Source organism: Parambassis ranga, chromosome 20, assembly GCF_900634625.1.
Source record: "Parambassis ranga chromosome 20, fParRan2.1, whole genome shotgun sequence".
NCBI lineage: Eukaryota > Metazoa > Chordata > Actinopteri > Ambassidae > Parambassis > Parambassis ranga.
In genome coordinates, this window is record NC_041040.1 from 15,097,105 (window position 1) to 15,119,085 (window position 21,981).

Here is a 21,981-nt window from a genome sequence, read left to right on the forward strand (position 1 = left end):
GATTTAGTTTTTTTTCGTATTTTGATGAGCTTTATTCCCAGTCTGGCCTGCTATTGTCAGGGAGATTATCACTAACCCAGACTGATTTTATGTTAGGTCTGCTGGATTTATTATTATGTAGCTGGGTTCTTCATAATCATGTCATTCATATCAGCCGGGGCAGTATTGTTTAGCACCCAGGGGACAAACGTCCTAGATATGATTCACTTTGAATATAATATATATGTTGAGGCCTCCATAATCAGTCATTCAGTGGAAGTCACTGGCTTTCCTGGACTAGTGCAGCAACCCCCTCTCTTTCTCTAGTCTGCCCACAATACACTCTGTCCAGACATAGTGCAGTACAATGAGATACAAATTGAATTCCTCCTCCTGGCTTATCGTTCAGATAAATCACCTGAGTCTTTTCTGTGGCGGAAGAGATGAGGGGAAACACGAGACGGCACAGGATGGAGCTTTGGGGATATTTTTTCTCCTGCAGTTGACAAAAGTGATCTCCAGTTATTCCACAGTGAGAACATGTGATTACATTCAATGAAGTTTCATATTTGGTGCATTCAAGTTGGCTCCCCAGTTATTGTTACATGTTCAACAGAGTTTAGTTTACTGGATGCTTTCTCATGATTTTTGTTTCATCTCCAGGGACTTCCAGTTTGGCCACATGGATGGGAATGACTACATTAACAGCCTTATTATGGGGTGAGTGTCTCTTCTTTCTCTTCTCAGCCTTGCGTTACCTTCTGTCAGCTTCTCATCCAGGTCTCGTAATGCCAGCCTCTGCCATTAAAGATGCTCTCTTGGGGAGAAGTCAATTACACAAGACAGGCACTCATTTCTTTTTTTTTTTTTTTCCACCACTCCTGGCAACTTTAACCCCCATCGACAGAGGAAGATGCACAAGCTCTAGCAAATCTGCTAGAGAGAGGGACTATATGAGGACTGCATGCATGGATTAAATCTATAGTGGTCATGTGTTTTAATAGCTTGCCAAAGAGCAGTGCTAATGATGCAGTAAGTCCCTGCTGCAGCAGCTCTGTGCCCGGTCTAAGGCCGACTGTTAGGGTGTCATACTCAGAGAGGCCCTGCTACTGACATCCCACACTTTTAATTAGACAGAACCCCACTAGTATTACAAGCCAGCAGGGCCATAGCAGTTGGCGCGGCTTGTTTTTTGTCTACTGCTCTCTAATTATGTGTGTCCGTATAATCTTGTGTGAGAATCTGTGAGCGTAGTAGACTGCTTCAGGATGTTATTTTAATTTGAGCATGTTATTGTTTGTATGAGAGAGATTACAGCAGACCTAGTCTCCTAAGTCGTGTGTAATTAAGTCAGTGTGTCAGCGAGTACAGTAGAAGTATTTGAAATACGACTACATCTAACCAGCAGATTCTCAGTACACAGCCTGAAATTAGACAGACAGTGTTTATATTTAAGGATAAAAGGGGTGATTAGCCTTCCTAATTTTGTACGAGTACGTACAATGTGTATTTCGTTGGGACTGAATTTGGCTTCTGTAGCGCAGGATTAATTGCCCTCCTTTGAGGAATAAAATCCTGGCCTGTCAATGTCCACTAATCCTTTCCCTTAGGAGGACCATGGAAATAAATCTGATGGCTTTTTATCCCTCTTTCTGTCATCACAGCGATTACTGTGTTCTGGCAGCAGTCTGTCTGGCATAAGGCTGCCCCTGCTTTCACCAGAGGCCCATAAACACACACACACAAGATGAGCATCACTCCAAGGCTAAGGTCGTCTTCGCCTCTGTTTAAACGTGGGATTATCTCTAACCCCTTATATGGGATGCATTGTGGGTTGTGAGAAACCTAAAGAGATGTGAGCTGAGTGTAAAGTGAGTGTGTGTGAAGGGAAGACAAATGAGTAGAAAGGTGATTGTAACTACAAACCTGTGGTCAGTTTAAAGTTAATTACCACAAGCTTGTTTTTGTTTCTACAGATTAAATGTAATCGTTTTTCATCCAGGTTTTATGTCCTCATGCATCCAATATGTATTTTCCTGGCTCACTGTGATAGTGATTATCACAGTTTACAGTTAGGATTTTAATTAAGTGTTGGTGCAGTAATTAAAGAGAGAAAAATGCTTCTGGTAAGAAAGAGAGAAAAGAGAACTTGGGCAAAATGAACTAATGAACTGCTCATAATGAGTCTACCACTAAAAAATAACACAACAAAACAAAAAGTCCTAAAATGGATAAATGAGACATTATTTGAGGCAGTACATATCCAGTTGTTGTATAGGCACTGGTGGGCTTAGGACAGAATTATACTCCCTTGTGTGTGTGTGTAGTTGTTTTTACAATATTTTCTGCCAACAGTCCATATTCCATATGTGCTCAGCAGATTGGCACCTACACACTTTCACAAAGTCTAGAAAATTTCCCCTGCGCATGTGAATGTCTTCATAATAAGGACCCACAGTATTATATTTGAGCCTTTTGGCTAATTGCTGATGGCTGGAAGGCCAATGGATGCAGATAATGATGTTTCGCCAATAATATTGTGCATCTGGACCTTATATTCTTTTAATAAGACAAGTTGTACACATGTGAGCAGTAAATGTCTTCACACAGGCTTTCTTAAGAGTCAGGTTGTAGTTGGTGCTTCTGGAGCAAATATCTGCAGGGACAAAAAAACAAATGGAGCATACACAAACCCTCACAGACTTATAAAATCGATGACTTCTAATTCTAATGGTTTGTATTTTTAAGAAAGTCGCTATTAGCCCTGCTTACATCGAAGCCAGTTTTTGCAGTAGAAGGGAAACGTCTTTAATGTCTGCACACAGTATAGTATATGACCCTTCATAACGCTGGCAAAACCCCAGTAGTCCCACTCACAGAGGTGAATAAGCTAATCCATATTTACTTTAAATGAGTGCCATCTGTTGGAGTAGGCTGGATCAGATGGATGTCGGTGTGTGTTTTTGTGCACGTGTGTGTTTGTGCGATTGCAGCTCGCAGCTGGACAGAGTAGCAAGGCGTCGATGTCTCTACTGCATGGGTGTGTATGTTTGCACTCCTGATCTCAGCTGGGTGGTGCAGTGGGACAGTGATGGATATGTGCGCGTGTGTGTGCAATTTGTTGCTGGGGCTGAGTAACACTGCAGGGATGTGAGGTGGCACCACCAGTGATGGACTGTTTGTGTGCTTCTGTGTGTGTGTATTGAAGCACTGGGATACCTTATCTAAGCCAGGCTTTGGTGTTGTGCGAGACGTGTGGAAGAGGGATTGGTTGTTTGTGTGACCTTATTCTTTATCTGGCTGAGATTGTAATTCCTCTGCTGATTTGTCGAAATGAGTCGAGTGTACAGTGTCTGTTTTCTGATTAGGCGAAGCATCAAAGATCACTGGACTGCTTTTGTGCATGCTTTGTATGGATCTCAGCATGGAAGCAGAGTTGCTTTCCTCTGGACTCCCACTTGTCAGCTATAGTTTGTAAAGGTCTCTTTAACTGTGACCGCCGCAGACCCATAAAGCCCCTGAGTTGCACACTGTTTGCATAAAAGAAGAAGAAATGCCACTCTGAAATAGGCCAGGCTGCATCCCCTTCTTAGAAAAATCCTCTCTGAACCAAAGCCCATGGGAAAAGTTGGCTTGCTCTGAGTACAAAGGGTTTGTTTATCTTACTGTTGTATTCTTTATTTGGCAGTTTGTTCTTTTAGAATCTACAGTTTGTACCCATCTAATGACGCACACTGATAATGGCAGTCCAGGGTCTGGAGGTGAAGAAGATTAACAGCCGTGTTTCCTGTTTCTCCTCACAGGGAGGTGACAGTGCCCTCTGTTATCATCCTCAACACATCCAATGAGCAGTACTTCCTGCCCGGCGAGCCGATTGAGACCATGGAGCAGCTGGTCCAATTCATCAACAGCGTTTTGAACGGTTCTGCACAGGTCCAAATCACTTTTTCTTTTTTCTTTTTTTTTTTCCTCCTGTTTTCTGTTTATGAATTCCCCTCACACTTCATTCCACCTTTGTAATCACACCAGTAGTCTTCATTAATCAAGCATGTTGTGTTGCATTCTAAGCCCTCCCTAGGAAATATTTTCACAGGATGAAATATTTCTGCAATCTCCTTTTGCATGTTTAGACTTCCTATTGCTGTCCCTTTTGAATAGATTATCTACAATAATTCTGCCTTACAAGTCGAGCACAGATTACTACATGGCGCTGAATTGTAGTGTACAATATGGAAAAAGAAATGTCATCGTTTTCCACACGCCAGATGTATGAAACCATAAGCTAAACAGCCAGAGGTCCTCTTCTTTTTCTTTTTTTCTTTTCCAAGAAAGGTCTGAGCTATTTTTCTCCTTGACAAAACAAACCACCTCCCACCAAATAAACAGCAACAGAAACCTCCATGTCTCTGCAAGTCTGGTCTGTAGCCAGAGCCTGGACACTTTCAGCCTCTTCTGGTAGCGTCTGCTGTGAGGTGTCTCAGAGCTGGTGTGTTGCAAAAAGTATGACGATAGTCACAGTGGATATCATCGCTGTTCTATGGAATATGAGAGTTATTTTTCCCCCAATGCATACATAAAATATAAGAATGTTTAGTGTTTTTATTTCAAAAGGAGGTATATCAATCACAAAGAGTGGACACAGTTAGCGGTCGGTGGCGGTTAAATTGTTTAAAGTCTATCCCTGTTTGCTGTTGACGTGGTGCGATCGCCGACTTCACTCTAACCTCTCCTCCTTTGCAATTAAGAAAACATAACTTCCAACAACATGCTATAAAAAGTGTGTGTAAAACCTTCTCAAACTACTTGTGCAGTCTAGAGTCTGTGCAACATCTGCTTCTCATGCCCACACTGTGCAGACAGAGCTTGCTAATTGGCCATCCTGATGAATTAGCATCAGGGCAGATCACTCATCGGCTGCCCAGGTGCTTTTTTGGCAATAAATAAGCTCAGACTGGGCAGAACTGCTGGACAGTGAACAAACTAGAGTCGGGCCTGTTCGATAATTTTGTGCAGGGGAGCGGTTAATTAAACACTACTTAAAATGTCTGGAAGGAACAGAGCACATGACTGGATACCTTAAGCTTGCATTATTCAGTCAGGGGTTACAAGTTTTGATCATACGCATGATTCTTTTGTCTCATGTTAATCTCTGCATATGCCAGCTGTTAAACTTCCTCTGTCTCCAATAAAACTCTGTTTTCCTGCAGGCGTACGGAGGTGATGGCATCATTCAGAGGATCAAACGTGTGGCCTTTGATGCCCGGTCCACTATTATGGTAAGTTATGACAGTTTATTAATTCACAACACTTTAAAGAGAACATTTCCCAACCTAATTGTAGTTTATTGTGGACTTCATGGTGTTTAAATATAACACAGAACACCAGAATGGCTTTTGTGATAATAATATTTTTTTCTGCTGTCTGCATGTCAGATAAAGCCCCAAACAGCACACATTAGTTGAACATGGTACAGTCAATTTAGTTAAATCTCCGCTAATACATTTTTCGGCCCTTTTGCAGCAGCACAACCAGCTGTAAATGCAGAAGTCACAGATTTTTTTTTTAGCATACAGTTCCCTGTTGACTCACACATCATGATACATTAGCATCATGTTTTTGGTTTCCTAGAAGGAGTAATCTTCATTAGGATAGAGACGACTCTGGAAGCAGAAACATGTATTATCACAGCTCAGTATCGGAGGAAGTGACCTGTCACCCTGTCCTGCTGGTCTCCTCACTATCCTCTCAGATAAGGACAGAACAACAGGAGTAAACAAGGTCATACACATTATTCTAATGATAGTGTTTTAGGTCAAGACATTCTGTGCTGGAGATGCTGAATCTTATAATGTAAACTAATAGTACCATTTTATCATTTGTTGTCACTCATAAAGATAAATTGAAATGGCCAACTTACTGTCGTGCTAATAATCCAGATAACTTCAATGCAAAAATGGGCAAAGCAGTGGAGCATGAGGTCATCCATGTAAGCAGGCATCTAAGAAATAGGCATCTACCTGTCACTTAAAGCAGTCATGCCTCTAATGACAAAACTTTAAGGCTTATAATAAACGGGTAAAAATATAGCCTCAAGTGGCCATTTGAGGAACTGCAGTTGTTTGCACATTTGTTACCCTGCCCAATTACTTTCATTTTCCAGCCCAGGAGTTTGGAACAGAAACGTGCTTAAAGACCCTTAAATGCTTCGCAGTATTGACAGTTGACTTTTCTTGCATTATGCAAAAATTCCATTGTTTAGCATTTGTTATTAGCTTGAAGCTAACAGAATAGCGAATTTTCTCTCCACCTCTACAATTAATCATCATTGTTATGGTGTTATTTAACACCTAATGGCCACTTGTGTGGAATAATGATGTGCCTCACCTTGACTCTTAGCTCATATTAGCAATAACACTGTATTTGCAACCTGTTTCAAGTTTCTGTAACAGTGTAGTGTAACAAATGCCCATGGGCTGTGCGCGTTTCCTCTGGGAGGAAAAACAACATTTCGAGGACAAGACTGGGCGTACAGCTGAGAATATGCAATGCAGGCAGTAAACATGGTTTGGGGAAAGAGAGCAGGAGGAAGAGGAGGAGGAGGAGGAGGAGGAGGAGGAGTGGTGAGGGAGGAGAGGGTCAGGAGGGTGCACTTGCTTCTCCTCCCTCTTTTACTTTAAGTAGCTGGTTCTTTTGGGAGAACTAGTGTTTATTTTACCAAGGGTGTGATAGGAATGCAAATACAGCTGTGTTGTAATGCAGTTGTACTGTAACCATGGACAGAGCACATGACAGTGTTCTCAGAGGGAAATTGTAGATTCCATTGTAAAACAAACGTTGAAGCTGTGACACAAAGCTTATAGAAAGATTTAAGGTTTATTTTTTTTGCCTATTGTTTAAATGCAATTACTAAAAGAATAAACCCTGTCAGAAACTAGTAAAGGTAAAGCACTGTGTTTCTTTAGGCTGTGTGCAGGGTTTTTATTTTTCTCAGCTGTATAGAAGTGTGGAGTGCTTGAGGAGTGAAAGGTGATCCTCTTAAGCTTCCCTAAATTTAGTGAGCTGCAAGCATCACCATGACCGGTCTTGCACACAGTGACATGATATGACACAGAGGAGATAGGCAACAGCCATCACCTTGCCCCCGGAGAGCCTGTCTGAATGCACGTCTGACAGGAGCATGAGGAAGCAACCGCATTAGGGCGCAATGAGTCATAGACATCTGTGTTAGCATAGCATGCCCATCTTCACCTCATCTAGCATCACGGAGCACCGGCAATTACCATCCCTCTTCCAGTGGCAATGACTGGAGGGAGCGTGAATATTTCTATTTCTCTACCGCTCTGTGTGACAGAAGTTGTGACAGAATGCTTCCTTCGAGGTACATTTTCTCTGATGTATCTGGGAATATCAAGGGTAAATGACTCATTTGTCACTGAGGTCATTTAAAGTTGTCTTTTAGTTGATCAGTGCATTGTTGTGCCCAAAGGATATGGAGTAACTGTATAATTCACAGGAAACGCCTTCAGAGCAACTTGTTGCCTTTATTTTCCAAATTTTTCATCCTCAGGGATAATTGCATTTACCAAACACATCCATACACTTAGGGCGAAGGTGTAAACATAAATTCAAACATAAACAACACAATACCACAAAATCCAAAACCTATATATTGTATATATTGTATGGAAGAGGCAGTAACCTATAAAGTCTGCAAACAGAAGTGCTGCAGGTCGTGGAAGCAGCAGGCTTACACCCAGGAGAGCAGGGTTGGTCTCGTCAAATCCTTGCTTGCTTACTTTCATTTTCAGTTTGTTTAGGTTTAGACGGCAAAATGACATTGTTTAGGAAGGTTTAAAGCCGGATTTACACCAGAAGTGTTACTGAAGCGATGCGACAGTATGACAATATTTAGCCCAGATGCATAGCAGAACATCCCAGAAGCATAGCTCCATGCTGCTCTGCGAGAGATACGCAGCAGGTTTATTTTTGGCGCTGTGTCGGGCCCCAGATGCGTCAATTTACACCAACCACATCGAGCAGACAGAAAATCAGGCACTAGGACACCAGAGAGTTTATGGGTAGATTTTTAAAATAAAACACAGCGCTCCTACCCTTACCTCATGAGCTCTGGGTAGGTAGGAAATGAGTTTCCTTTTGAAGAGTGGCCTGGCGCTTCTTTAGAGATAGGGTGGGGAGCTCAGAATACAGCTGCTGCTCTTCCACATCCAGAGGAGCCTGCGGGTGGCTTAGGCATCTATTTTGGATGCCCCCCGGATGCCTCCCTGGGGAGGTGTTCTGGGCATGTCCCACGGGGAGACGAACCAGCATGATGTGGAGAGACTGGCCTGGGAACGCCTCGGGATTCTCCCGGAAGAACTGAAGGCAGTGTCCGGTAAGAGGGAAGTGTGGGTGTCTCTGCTTAGACTGCTGCCCCCGCAACCCCGGATAAGTGGTTTAAAGATGGATGGATGGATGGATGCTGTGAGACTGAACTCTCACTGATTTAACATCGCAACCGGCATGAAGAGAAACAGCCAGGCACGAGGAGTAGAGAGAAGTAGAAAAACACCATTTTATATGATATAACATGCTTTTTATTCAGACAACATTGGAAGGGAAAAGGCAGGGAGAGAAGCGGCAACTGTTTTCAGAGTGGCAGGTGAGAAGCTGCCCTGTTTGTATGTGTGTTGATGGAGTAAATGGAGGTTTTGGTAACATGCTCTGTAACCCAGCCTGCTACTTGTAGAGAGGACATTAACCATCAGGTAAACGGGCAGATTACTGTGTGAGTTTGTGAATCTCGCGCCTTCAGGCACAAGGAACGTGTGGTAGGGATTGATTTCGCTCTGGAGACGATAAAAAATGTGTTGCTTCCGTGACGCAGTTGTTTTGCGGCTGGTCTAAATCCGGGGTACGACCAGTTCCACAATGTTACATGTTAAAAGGCAAACCATTAGCAGCAAGCTTCTCTGCCATTTTTATAGATACAGATAGATTTTACATGCCCTTATTCACTTTACCACAAGAGGGCACATATCTACACTTACATGGGCTGCTTTAAAAATAAAGCCTTTCAGCTTAAATTTTAATTCAGTTTCTTGGCAATGACAGGCTGTTAATTTACAGTACTGATTTAAATTCAGTACAATAAAATTCTTGACAAATGTAACTAAAGGCCCTTTTACCACCAACTCACTAATACCCACTAAGGTCTGTCTTTGGGCTCGTTTCCCCCCCTTTTGACACACAATTGGCTGCTTTTTGGCATAATGTTACCCTACTCACATGCTGCACATGCTGCTAAGGTATTATGTAGTGTGCATTGCAAACATAGAATTGAAGTGAATAGATTAGTCTCATGGCTCAGCCCCATTATCTGATACCAGATCTAGCTATCAGATCAGTGGCTCCCTACTTGTGGGGAAAAGAAAGGCAGACTCATCTGCTTGCAGTTGGGTGGGGTTATTTCAGCCTGAGATTCAGTGTTGGTTGCTCCTGTTGTTGCTTCCTGTTTTTGTTCTTCCATTTTGACATTTGCATTCATCTTCAGAGAAGCACAGCTCGGCTTTCATATGTGTGTCAGCATGTGATTGTGGGAGGTCAGCCCATAATAATCAGGGAACTGCTGTTTAATTATATATGTTGTGTGTGTGTGTGTGTGCGCAGACAGTATCTTCTGACAGAACAATGTATAAAGCTGGACTTAGCTGGTGTAAACCCTGAGTTATTGCAGATGAAAAGAGTAAAACTCTGCAGTCTGCTTATCATTGTAAAACTTAGCAGCTTCTGCTGTTTTAGTGTAATATATTCCAGACAGCCTAAAATTAAATGATGGAACTGTAATTATTACTAAAACATTAAAACCTGCATGAGTTTCCGCAGATGGTTTGTGACTTGCCTTCTAAACACTTTGCAAAGCTTAATGGCGTCATGCAAATGAATGAATGAATAAATAACAATCTAATATCTCCACAAAAAGCCTCTCTGTGATTTTCCAACAAATGTTTTTCATTGGCCCTCTGATTTTGAATTCACTCTACACAACAGCTGATGGGAGGCTCTTTTACCACTGCAAACACTAGGCTGTTGAGATAAATCTAATGGTTTTAATTAAGTGTGAGTCACTCCAGAACAGCTTTACAGGCATCATGCAGATAGAAAGAAGCAGAGAATTATTAATGTGTGCATGTTGTGTGTCGGTGTGGATTTAAGAACCGGTCTGATTGGTCCGTTAGGACACCTCTGCAGTAAACTCAGCTGTGAGGCCCTATTGACCCCCATTTCCTCCCTGCTGGAGGAAACAGTATCCTGTTTCCTCCAAATTCATGGACAGTGCACATGGCAGCTTCATTATATTTAGAGCAGAGCCTCACACACTAACCTCCATGCCTGTTTGTATTGGGTTGCAGATGTTAGACAAAACTGTCTTTATTAGTCTGTTTTATATGTTTAAAATGTCGCATTGAAACGTGTGTTAAGTCAAATGCTGCAGCTGGTTAGCTAGCAGCTAGGTAAGGTTCAGTGGTACCGCGTTATTGCAAAGGGTCACTCTGCAGTTCCCCAGGTGGCCACTTGAGTCAGTCTCCATAGACCCCCAGGTTAAAATGTCTGTACGACTATACAGCAGAAATAAACAAGTTGCCCGCCTGGTACAAAATAGTTTATTAAACAAGATGTACACCTCCAAACAGAGTGCTAACAAAATAATGCAAGCAGGAACACTGTCAAAGACGGCATCTGTGAGGTGAGGAGTCAACAAGTAAAGAGCAGCTGAGGAACCTTGTACTCACAAGAAAAAAGAGAATAGTATTCTGAGAGAATGTTAATGTGTTCTTTGACAAATAGCTTTGACCTGCATCCGTACACCTACATCAAAAGCATGGTGCCTTTAAGGTAATGGTTAGAGTGAGGAATGCTGAATTATTAAACTGAATTCATACGTTGCTCTCATACATTTCTCTTCTCTGCTCTCCCTGTTTATTCCTTTATTTCTGTTTCCTCAACCCATTTGGCATCTCTCTCAAACTTGTCTTCATATCCTTCCTCCCCCGCACTTCCCCATTTTTGTCTCTCTTTCATCTTTTGTTGTCTCCTCTCCGACATCAGTCAGTGTTTCGCAGCTCTCCACTGCTGGGCTGCTTCCTGTTCGGTCTACCGCTGGGTGTAATTAGCCTGATGTGCTATGGCATCTGCACAGCGGAGTCGTACGATGGTTCGGATGACATAGATGCGCTCAAAAGGGAGGGCCTGACTGACGAAGAGGAGGATGAGGAGGAGGAGAGGCAACATGCTGCTGAGCTGGAGGGCCCTGATGAAGGAGACAACGAGGAAGAGGATGCCGGAGAGAAGGATCCTGAGGAGAAGAAAACCGATTAACACAGGGGCGCCTGCCGGTTAGAGGATGATAGGCTTAGTCAAATGCAGTGACATGAAACTCAAAGACATATCAATGTGTTCCAACTCTGCTTCTTTGTTTTTCATCTCACTTCCCCTCAGAGCCCCCTCTACCACAGACTGTTCTTCCATCTATGAGTCCTGTGTCAGGTCGGCTACACAAATCATGTTGAAACTAACAGCCTTTTAAATCTCATGTTCATGAGAAGAACTGTGAACTGTGAGACTGTGAACCAAACGTACCACCTTATTTATTTTCAAACCACCAGTGGTTTATTCCATGTGATGTGTGACACTCTCTCTGATGTTATTTTGAGACCACTTAAATTCCCTTGTTGCATATTGTTTTGTCATATCCTAAATCTTGTTTTTGGCTCTAATTTACTATAATATCCTTCAGTAGTAGAACCAGATAAATCTTGCCTTCAGACCGAATAGAAAAAGAATATATTGAAAGTTTTTTTTAACCTCGTCCCTCAACCCAAAGTGTAGGCTTATGAATCGTCATTGATCTGTGTGGCGTGCAAAGGAAATGCCCAAGAAGGAAAATCTGCCATAAATGAAATGTGCTTTTTCTATTGTATGTTATTGCCTGAAAATATTTCTTCTTCTTCTCCTCCTATGGGTGCAAAGTGCCGAGATAGTCAGACATTTATTTCTCCGTCAGCCTCCTGTTTGTGTCCATTTATGTTGAAAGATGATGAAAAGGCTGGGATTGTCATTGCTTTTCACTTTCTGTGATACCAAAATAAGGCAGATGGACGTTTTCCTTTTTTACCAATTCCACCCAACATGACCAACCTGCTAAAAATTCCTTGTATAGATGGGTTGTACCTGTCTAGCAAAAGCCATAACATGCATCAGTAGCTCCTGTGGCTCATAACAACTCATATTCCTCAGATAGACAGGCTCTGTCTGTTTCCATATTTCAATCTGTCTTCCATCACTGCTTTCTATATTGAATTCACCAGGCAGTTTGAAGTTTACATCCCCATGCAGTCAGACATACACTGAGCAAATGAAATGTTAGGTTCGTGCTACTGAGTTGTGCCGCTTTTTTATAATGCGCTAACCAGCCGGGTTCAAGACTTAGAAAAAATCCTTGCTCCTCTTTTCCTAAAATGTATGTAATAGCTTAAACGTCGGGATTATGGCTTCCTCATTAATTTTCTTGTATATTTTGTAAAATGAGTGTTCCTAAAATCTGCTTCACCAAGTATCGCTCTATATAAAGTTTTTAACAGTTTTAGTAAAACGTCACATTGCAGTGCACCTTTTATATCAGATTCTCAGACTTGATTTATTCATCTGTGTCAAATCTATGTTCTAGGTATGACCATAGGCAAGTACATCCTAGGTGTGCCTCTTGGCAACCCATATAATAAATTTAAGTAAGCCCTAGGAACATCATATCATATGCCCTAGGTATGCTGAGTAAGCCCATGTTACACCCTATAATAAGCCTGTAGGTAAGCCTTAGATTCACTCTCACACTGATATACCCTGGGGAAACCCTAAGGTGTGGTACTAAGTAACCTGTAGGTGTGCCCTATGACATGCTCCCAGCTATGTCCTTGGTGTTCCTGTAAGTATGCCTTAGGCATGTCATATGATATGTCACTAGGTAAGCCTAAGGTTGACCCTGTGATATACCTGATGTAAGCACTAAGTGTGACATATGACATGACCTAAAGAAAGCACACCCTAGGCATCCAGTTGCATGTTTGAAGTACATGACATGGTGGCATAGAACCGCCACCACTGACTTGTGAAGCAATTACATTGATGCCATTAGTACGTAATTATATGCCAACAACAGGGCAGACTGCAGCATGGCGTTGACACAAATGTTTAAATGAGGTTTTACTCCTAATCGGTGCATTTATTAATGCTGTTTCTAGTAGGGCTTATCCATCGTCAGTACACAACATTATTTTTTTTTTTACCAATTGAATGTTGACACCCCTCTTTTGTCTGTATGTCCAGTGTCAGCAGCTACACATAGCTAGCTTAGCATAAACATGGAAATTGGGGCTCTCTCTCCACAAAAAAAAAAAACTGCCTCTACAGCATCCCTAAAGCTCAGTAATGAGACAGACCACAGTAATTGAATTGTGCCGTTGTAGCTCAGTAACTTTACCAACTTAAAAGCACACTGTTGTTTAACATACAGAGGTAATCTGTATTATTACTGTGAAACTGCACTAAAGGAAACCATGCCCTTGCCTTGCCTTCTGGTCTATGTAGTTGCCTACCATTCTCTGCCAAACTTCCTCTTTGGGTTTGAATTGAGATTGTCACACTTTATTACAGGTTTGAAAGATTGAAATAAAGATTGTCCTCTTCTTTTTTTCTTGTTGACGTATCTTTTTTTCCCATCTTTTTCTTTAATTGCCTGCTTGTCTTACATTTAGACACCTATTTCTCCATCCAGCTTCAATTATCACACGTATAAATGTGTTTTTGTCCCACCAGTATAATCCTAGGTAGAGGTGTCTACTCAATTATGGCAGATATAATCACATTTTTGGAAATCCAGGTTTAACCATGGCTGATTGCATTACTTGATGTGAAACTCATTTATTTCTTCTCTTTAGGGAATGACAGCGTTGACGAGGCAAACTGGGAGACGTGACTTTACATAATGAAAGCTCACTTTGTCACAGCACACCGTCTGAAGCCGGACTCTTGTACAGGTCGGGAGGAAAATGTGATGCTTTGTCTGAAAGTTCGATTGGTTGTTTTCTGGTCTGATAAAGCAGGAGAATGTTCATTTTCCACTGGCTGTCATGTTTGGGGAGAAATTATCGCAAAGGGGAGATAATATATTACTACATCAGAATTGGTGTCATTGAGTGGTGCTGATGCAAAAAGTAATTCACCGCTCAATTACCTCGCTCTATATTCTCAGAATGAGTTTCATCGTGTGGCAAAATAAAGGAGGCCTGCTGTCTCTTTTCCTTCGGAGTACCAACAATCTTGCGCTCTAGACAAGGACAATTACACTTTGCTACTCATTCTGACGTCTGTCTTATGTTGAATGGCATATTAAGGGCGAGATGGTTATTATCTTATTTCTGACTCACATGGGAGGTGTTTAATGGTTTAGGTTCACGTGTAAGTTCAAGGTAAAGAGATAGATCGTTATTTCAGTTAATGCTTGGAGCCTGTATTTCAAGGGTGTGCTGAGCTCAGTCCATGTCACTCAACAAGATGAGTAATGGCTGATTAGCTTGGCTCACCATGGAAACCAGCCCACACTTGTTCTCTGTAAGTCTTTGGAAATCCTCTTAGAAACGCAGCTTTTTTCCCCCTTTTTTTGCATCATGGCTGATAGATGGCTGCAGCTGCTGATGTCCATCTGTTTGCTGCTGCTAAAAGAAACCTACCTGATTCCTTTAAAAAAAATCTGGAAAATCTGGGCTTTTCACCTCAGTACATTGCTCTTTTGTTTGTGTGTTTTTGTGTCCATCATCAGGTGTTAGATTATTTCTCTGAAAGATAATTTTGGTGCCTCGACTTCCCCTGAGCAGTTCAGCTGACCTTAATAGCTGCTTGTCAGCGTGTCAGTCGATAGATGGAGCTTGTTGCTGTTGTTTTCTTCCAAGCCGCCTGACATTTTAGCAAACTTTTCTTCAGGGCTGTGTGAAAATGATGGTTGCTGCCTATCAAAGCTGTTACAACCCGTGTTGCATCTAAAATCATCAAAGACACCTCTGCAAGAGTTGGCAACTGCAAGCAGAAACACTATGTAGTATATTTGAAAGATAAATATGACAGTACAATGCAGACAAACAGAAAATGATGTTCAGTTTTAATAACTGATTATATTAATCAGCCAAATAGCATAAAAAAGGAATAAAGTCAACTTGCTAAATAAGTTAATTTACGTTTGGCTTTTAGTTAGTTGGCAATTTTGACCCAAGCATAATGTTAAGGTTTAAATAACCATATAAAAGTAATGAATATGTTCTTTACAGCCATAATAATAATGCTAGATTTGCACTAAAGCTACATCTTCCTCCAAAAGTGACCCATTAGCCTGCAAAATGATAGGGGGGATTGGTGTAGTTGAAATCCCATTATTAAGATTTACCTTAGTCTAAGTGAGGTAAAAATTGTAATATCTATATATTTATCTTATCTGTCATCATTAAGATATAAAATTTCCAGAATTTATCCCTGGTTAAATATTGTAATTGACCTTTAGACACCCCTTAATTGGATCATACCATTTCTTCTTACGCTCCAGCGAGTTGCGCCCTCTTACGTCTATGGTCGCGCCACATGCTAGCTAGTAGCAAAGTTGTTTTTCTTGGTTTAACGCACTTCTGTCAGTGTCTACAGATAGAAGTTTATTTACAATTTTAGCCTAGGTTTCACTTTTGCTAACTAGCTTCAGCTAATGCTTGCTCCAGCAGAAAAATCCTCCACATGAGATGTAGCATCACAAGCTATGCTATGGTCGTCGCTTCAGCGTCTTCTTAGTGTGCGGGTCGGAATGTCATCCCTCAAGGTGAGATACCGCTGTCTGTAATATGAGGGAATATCAACATAATTGACTTGTACTGTCACAAATGTATTTGCTGCTTCCATGAAAGTGGCTCGAATGTTAGCAGCATGTTGTTAGTTTTGTTTCATTGACCCAGACCTCTTGCTAGTTTTAAAGTGACACAGTGAGGAAATGACTTTTACCTTGCCTTTGCTAACTAATGTCTGCTACCTGTCAAATAAATGTCAGTCATGAGCAGTGAGAGGAGAGGATTAGTTGCTGTACTGACATATTTTTGATATTAAAAAAATATAATACAATGTTATTTTTCTGTTAATTTATTAATAGCACCCTCTTGTTAGTTTTGCCTGTTTGGGTCATTGAATTAAAATCCATTGTGTGCTGAAGGCTAATTGGAGCCATTAGTTTAATTGACAAAGTCAACATGAGCAGATTACTTGAGGCTCCACCACAAGCTGCATTGTTGATGCTGGTAGTATCACATCTGCCTCCATGCTTGGTATTGTGTCTTTAGTGTTTGAGCAAAAATCATACTTTGCTGTTTTTGTGTATGTCTGTGTGTGTGTGTGTGTGTGTGTCGGCTTTGCTTTGGGCGCTCTGCAGACATGTGAAACAAGGCAGATATTGTTTGGTTTGTAATCCTGTGCTCTTCTGGGTTCTCTTTGTGTTTTGTCCTTGTACGATTTGCACTGTGCTGGTGGACAAACCCGCTGTTTAATCCATGCCACACATCTTTTAAAATGGAAATATCTAAAGTTTGGCAGACCTCCTGTTCCCAGTTGATGTTTTACAGTTAGAAATCATAATAAACAAGACATCCTGATTCAATAGCCTAGTTTGTGACCAATGTATAGTTCTCTGTAGCCCTATATCTCTATAGAGGCGGACAAATGATGCACAGCTCTGCTGAGAATAACAAGTGTATGGCCCATATTATCCCTGTCACCTCTAAGTGCATTGTAAGCATTTCCCAGTGGAGTTCTTCTGCTTATCACTTTGCCAAGGAGCGGCTGCCACACAGCAGCCGTCTAATGATGTTGCCCGGGTCGTGATCATTTACTGAAGGGACCTGTCCCCTCAGGGTGGTCAGGGTGACTTACAGTACCTACGACGTAACGGTTTCTAGGGGGAGGTGACATGTTCCCAAGTGTTGCAGCTGATGCCGTCACTCCCACCACTGCCGGGGGCCATTTCCTTCCTCCAACCTGATTATCCAAAGAGCTTAGAAAATCAGTTTTCCAAGTCAAGTAACACAACAGGTTCATCAGCACATGTGTGTGTGTGTGTGTGTGTGACAGCCTTCATGGCTGGTGTTTAATCTGAGCCTTAGCCCCGCCACACAGATGTTCAGGGACGTTACGTGACTTGCCTGCTGGGTCCAGAGGTTACTTCCAAGCCCCCTCATAGTGACTGTAGCCAGCTGGGTGTTAATGACGGTACAGTCAACAACGCTCATACACATTTCTCTAATGTGTGCACGCAGTACACACATGCTTGATGCAGGCACCTAGAAATAGCAGAGCTTCTGGGAACAGCCTCTGAACCCCTTTAACCTGCAGAAACTGGATATCTCAGGAAATACTGTGGGGGCAGGAGGAGCAGGACGCTATAGTCTGTGAAGAAAGTGGGATTTATTTAGGTTAAGAGCTTTTGCACAATAATCCTGTCACAGGTGTGCTTAGAACATTTTGAAAGGGTGGGGCTCCAGCTGAGAGGAGAATATGTGTTCCATGGAGTTTACAGACACCTGTATTCAGAATGTTTTGTAGTTTAGAAGTGACTGAGAGTTCAAGATTGTTTTTACTTGACAAACCAACTCAAATCTTTTGTTTCTTTTTAAGATCAAATACACTAGGTCTTAAAATATTCATTGAGTGAAAGGGTATATATTACGTGTTTTTTTCAAGTTTAATCTGTTTTCAGTACCCTCCTGCTGTATTTAATTATTTACTTCTTCTTTGATATCCAATACTATCTCTTTAATCTTTTATAAAAAAAAATTGTAGTGTGGATGATCAGTGTTTATTAAATGATTGAACACGCTTTAATACTATTAAAACTAAAGTAAGGAGAAAATAAAAAAAAACAATGTGAAAAATTAGGAACAGTTTGAATCTTGACGGTCTGTAGCATAAAAACATCTGATGGCAGGATTTACTTCAGTCTCTCCAGAGACATCTATTTTACGAACCTGTAACAAATAGTTCTATAGCATTTTTCCAGGGGGCTACTAATAGCAACATGGTTTTGTTACTGTACTGCATGCAATCCATGTTTTATGTTCGGCATTTAACGTAATTTTAATGGCTCTGATCGGGGGTTTTAGTCGCATAGCTAGGAAGGCAGCAACCTTTTACCTTTTTCTGTAAGTAAGAACTAAATTCCTTTTTCTCTGTTTTCCCTTTCTATAGAACTTTTTTTCAGTAATAAGATATCATGACATGATCAGTCCAACCTTTCTGTGGCATATCATCACTTTAATCGCAGAATAGTAGGAGATACTTGTACCCTGCTTATTCCCTGACATAGCTAGAGAAAAATACTCATTTAAAAATGTACCAGTTGCCTTACAATGCCTGAGAATTCATGTGAACAATGACAAGTCCAGAATAAACAACCACTCCCGACGAACAACGGCACAAAAAGCTGTTAGTGGTCATTACAGAGCCCACTTTAGCATCAAACATCACCAAGGAATAACAACACAGGGACCACAGAGAGTAATAACATCTTAGTGCTCCTGTGGTCACATTTGGCCCAGGCCAGTGGTTAACTTTGCAATCTAATAGGAAATGTTTCTTTTGCAGCTCCCACTGATGGCTTTTTAATTGCTTTTAGTGACATTGTCACCTCTCTCCCTGAATAGCCTGGAGACCATGTTGTTTGCCTCAGCTAGGCAGCTCTGTAATGTAATCACGAAATAATCATAATTAGGAACACATAATCGTGAGCAGTTATTTGGTTTAAAATGACCCAGAGGTTCAAACTAATCTCTTAAAATACAGTGTTGTTGATAGTAGATTGCTCAGGTACACATTAAAAAACAAGCACTAATGAGGCTTGAGGAATATTACTGTTTGTACGGACTACAACAACCAACCCTAACAGACTCCTCAGGGCTCCTGGGTTGTAATAACACACAGGCTTATCCAGTTGTTGCACTGAATTATAGTTACTGCAGGAGGCCATAATGAAGGTGCCTTTTATATTAGTTTACTGTAAACTATGACAAGAACATAATGGTAAAGATATGTCGAAGGAAGTGCAGGAATATAATTAGGTAGCACATCTGCTTGTACACTCGGGCGATGTCACTATTGAAAAAAGCTCACACACAACAGTGTTTCCCCTACCAATATATATATTTATACAGTCATTTACCTTATATATTTTTAAGTAATTGACATTATTTTATAAAAATACGTTTTTACCCACTATCAAGAGTTTTACTTTTCAAACACAACTTTTCTCTCAAGTGCAAAATTACCGTAACTGCACGGATTGTTTGCTAGTGAATCCAACAATGGTGTGTAGTGTAGGGAGTTTTTATGGTGGATAAGAGTATGGTCCTGATCCGCAGGTTATATACACGCAGCCACAGGAGAGCACTACCTTTGAAAACACGTTGCTTTACAGGTCTTCACAGTTTTCCTGCTGTAGTTATTTTGCTGTTATAGATGGAAAATGTATTTAATAAGTACATCTACATAACCTGTAGTGAAGTGATTTGTCTGTGGCATGACTATTTGTAGAAGCATCTGCAAAATCTTAATGCACCAAATTAAAGTTACAGTGCTTTCAAAAGTAATGTTTCAGAGTACACTAAACTTGCCACAGCTTTTCTGCAGATTCAGGCAGTGTCAGTGACTTCTGTGACTTCATGTAATCCCAGACTGACTCTCTGACGTTGAGATCAGGGCTCTGTGGAGACCATGCCATCTGCTGCAGGACTCCTCGCTCTTTCTGTCACTTTACGGCTCTCTGCATTGTTGATGTCTGCATGAATGTAGCTGTTGAGTTTTGCATTGTAATTATGGGTTGTCACTGTGTTTATGTTGCTAGAAAGAATCGCTGCTATGATCAAGCAGCTCCCAGGAATCTAAATAAACAAAGAAATTGTAGCTTCAACTGAAAAATCTACAGCTCGGCAAAAAAAAGTATAAACTTAAGCTGTATTTCTTCAAAACTTCCTCAAAACAAAAACTAAAAAGAAACGGATAAAACAACCTCACCGTGTCATTGTCAGCCGGCGTTGCTTTTAAGGCAGTGACATGTGCTCTCTTTGGGGACACAGGCAGCCTGGATAAGTGGTGTGGAAGTTGTCAACCATCCAGATAAATCTTCTCAGTGCTCCACACTGCATAGACCACCCAGGAGGATCTAGCCTGGAGGTTCGTCAAGGACAGCCAGCGGCAGATTCCGAACTGGCCCTCAGCCCTGTTTTTCCCAAAGTGGGTTGTCGTCCGTGACTTCAGTTCTTTGTGTCTCTCTCTCTTTGTATGATGTGCGTGCTCATGTGGTGGATGCTGCATATAGGCCAAAGATTGTCTGTCATGTGTTTCCACCTTTCTGGACTTGATTTGAACAGAGCGCAAAGCGCTGCTCGGTGTGGGATGCCCTGCTCAGCTCGGGCCAAAGATGACAGGGGAGGGGGAAAAGATGGGAAGGAACACCTGGAGTTAATGAAAAAAATTTAACGCTCATACACAACATGAAGGGTCCTGCAGGAGCACATCCTGCCACAGCCACTTAGAGGTTACATTTGTCACGAGCAAAGAACGGAGAGCCGGCATTGCCTGTAAGAGGGTAGCTTTGCTACACTTTTTTTTTTTTCGGTCAGCATTCCTTGAAAGCAACATGAGATGGCAAGAGAAACAGATGCCACCTGTCCTTGCCTTTAAAAAATCAGCATGATCCCAGCAGCATCAAGGATATTTTTATACCTAAAATCAATCCAAATATCTATAATCGTCATTTCTTACATTAAATAAATCATAGCTAATTGACTGTCATAGCAGGAATCACACTGTGACAGTTCTCTCAAATGGTGGATAACATAAGGACAATAAAGTTTCAAGTTTACATCTCTATTAAGTTCATTGAAGCTGCACTTTATTCTGCAGATGTTTTATTCATCTCTCGGTGAAGACATAAAACGCAATTCAGAGCTGGGTACCACTAGGCTGCACATCTTGGTTGTGTGGAACAAAGCACAATACAATTAAGTGGACAATCTTCCAAAATGATGAATGCTGTTGCTGCTGTTCTGTTGCCTTATCCATTTATCTTTCTTTGTAAATTACATTTTTGTGTGATTTCTTACCCTCCAATGTATCTACAGGACAGAGTGGTATTAGTTCTTTGTTTTATTTCATCATTGTATTTTGGTTGAGCTTTAGACCACACTGCTCATACTGCTGTAAATCAGCTTCAGTGCATCATGTATGAATATAACAACATGCTGACATCATCATCATAGCTGATCTGAATGCATGGATTTCTTTTCTAAAGCGGTTGTTTTTTTTGGAAGTTACTGAAATTGCTCAAGATTTGTCTGACACTATTACGGATGCAACTATTTTTTTTAGTAATACCCGATATTAGCCACAATATGCCTTTAATAGCTAAATTCGGTGATGGATAATGAGGTTGATTGTGTCATTGCAATCCAATGTTTGCAATGCACCATCAACATGTTGGTAGGCTTGATTCACAACAAACACGTTAAGCAACAACATGGGGGATGTTTAATGGTTGCTACGCCAGCAGGTTGGAAGGCTTATTGCAGTATCTATCTACAAAGTAATTGACATCAGATCATATTGTAAAGGTCAGGTGTTGGTCTCAGTAGGATTGTCATTGACTCACCAATACAAACAGTGTTGGAAAGATAAGTCATTTTTGTTGTGTGTGTGTTGCAAATAGGAGGCTAACTGTCACATTTCCCTGAATCCATAGGGATTCTGGTGCTAGTGCTACTGTTGTACACTGCAGTCCAACACACAAACACTACATATGGCTATTAGTCACCTGTCATGTATTTTTTTTTTTAAAGTTTGAAAGAAGGGGCAGATTTTAAACGAATGCGCAACAAA

At 41.2% G+C, this 21,981-nt stretch overlaps 1 protein-coding gene across 1 annotated transcript in view; it reads left to right on the top strand.

Moving 5' to 3' along the window:
• tmx3b (thioredoxin related transmembrane protein 3b) overlaps positions 1-13,722 on the top strand; it is a 31,820-nt gene extending 18,098 nt beyond the window's left edge. The window contains exons 13-16 of the mRNA XM_028433098.1: positions 643-699; positions 3,783-3,912; positions 5,187-5,255; positions 11,086-13,722. Coding sequence (XP_028288899.1) covers positions 643-699; positions 3,783-3,912; positions 5,187-5,255; positions 11,086-11,355 — 526 coding nt within the window. The 3' untranslated portion in view covers positions 11,356-13,722. The remainder of the gene's footprint in view (positions 1-642; positions 700-3,782; positions 3,913-5,186; positions 5,256-11,085) is intronic.
• The last annotated feature ends 8,259 nt before the right edge of the window (positions 13,723-21,981 follow it).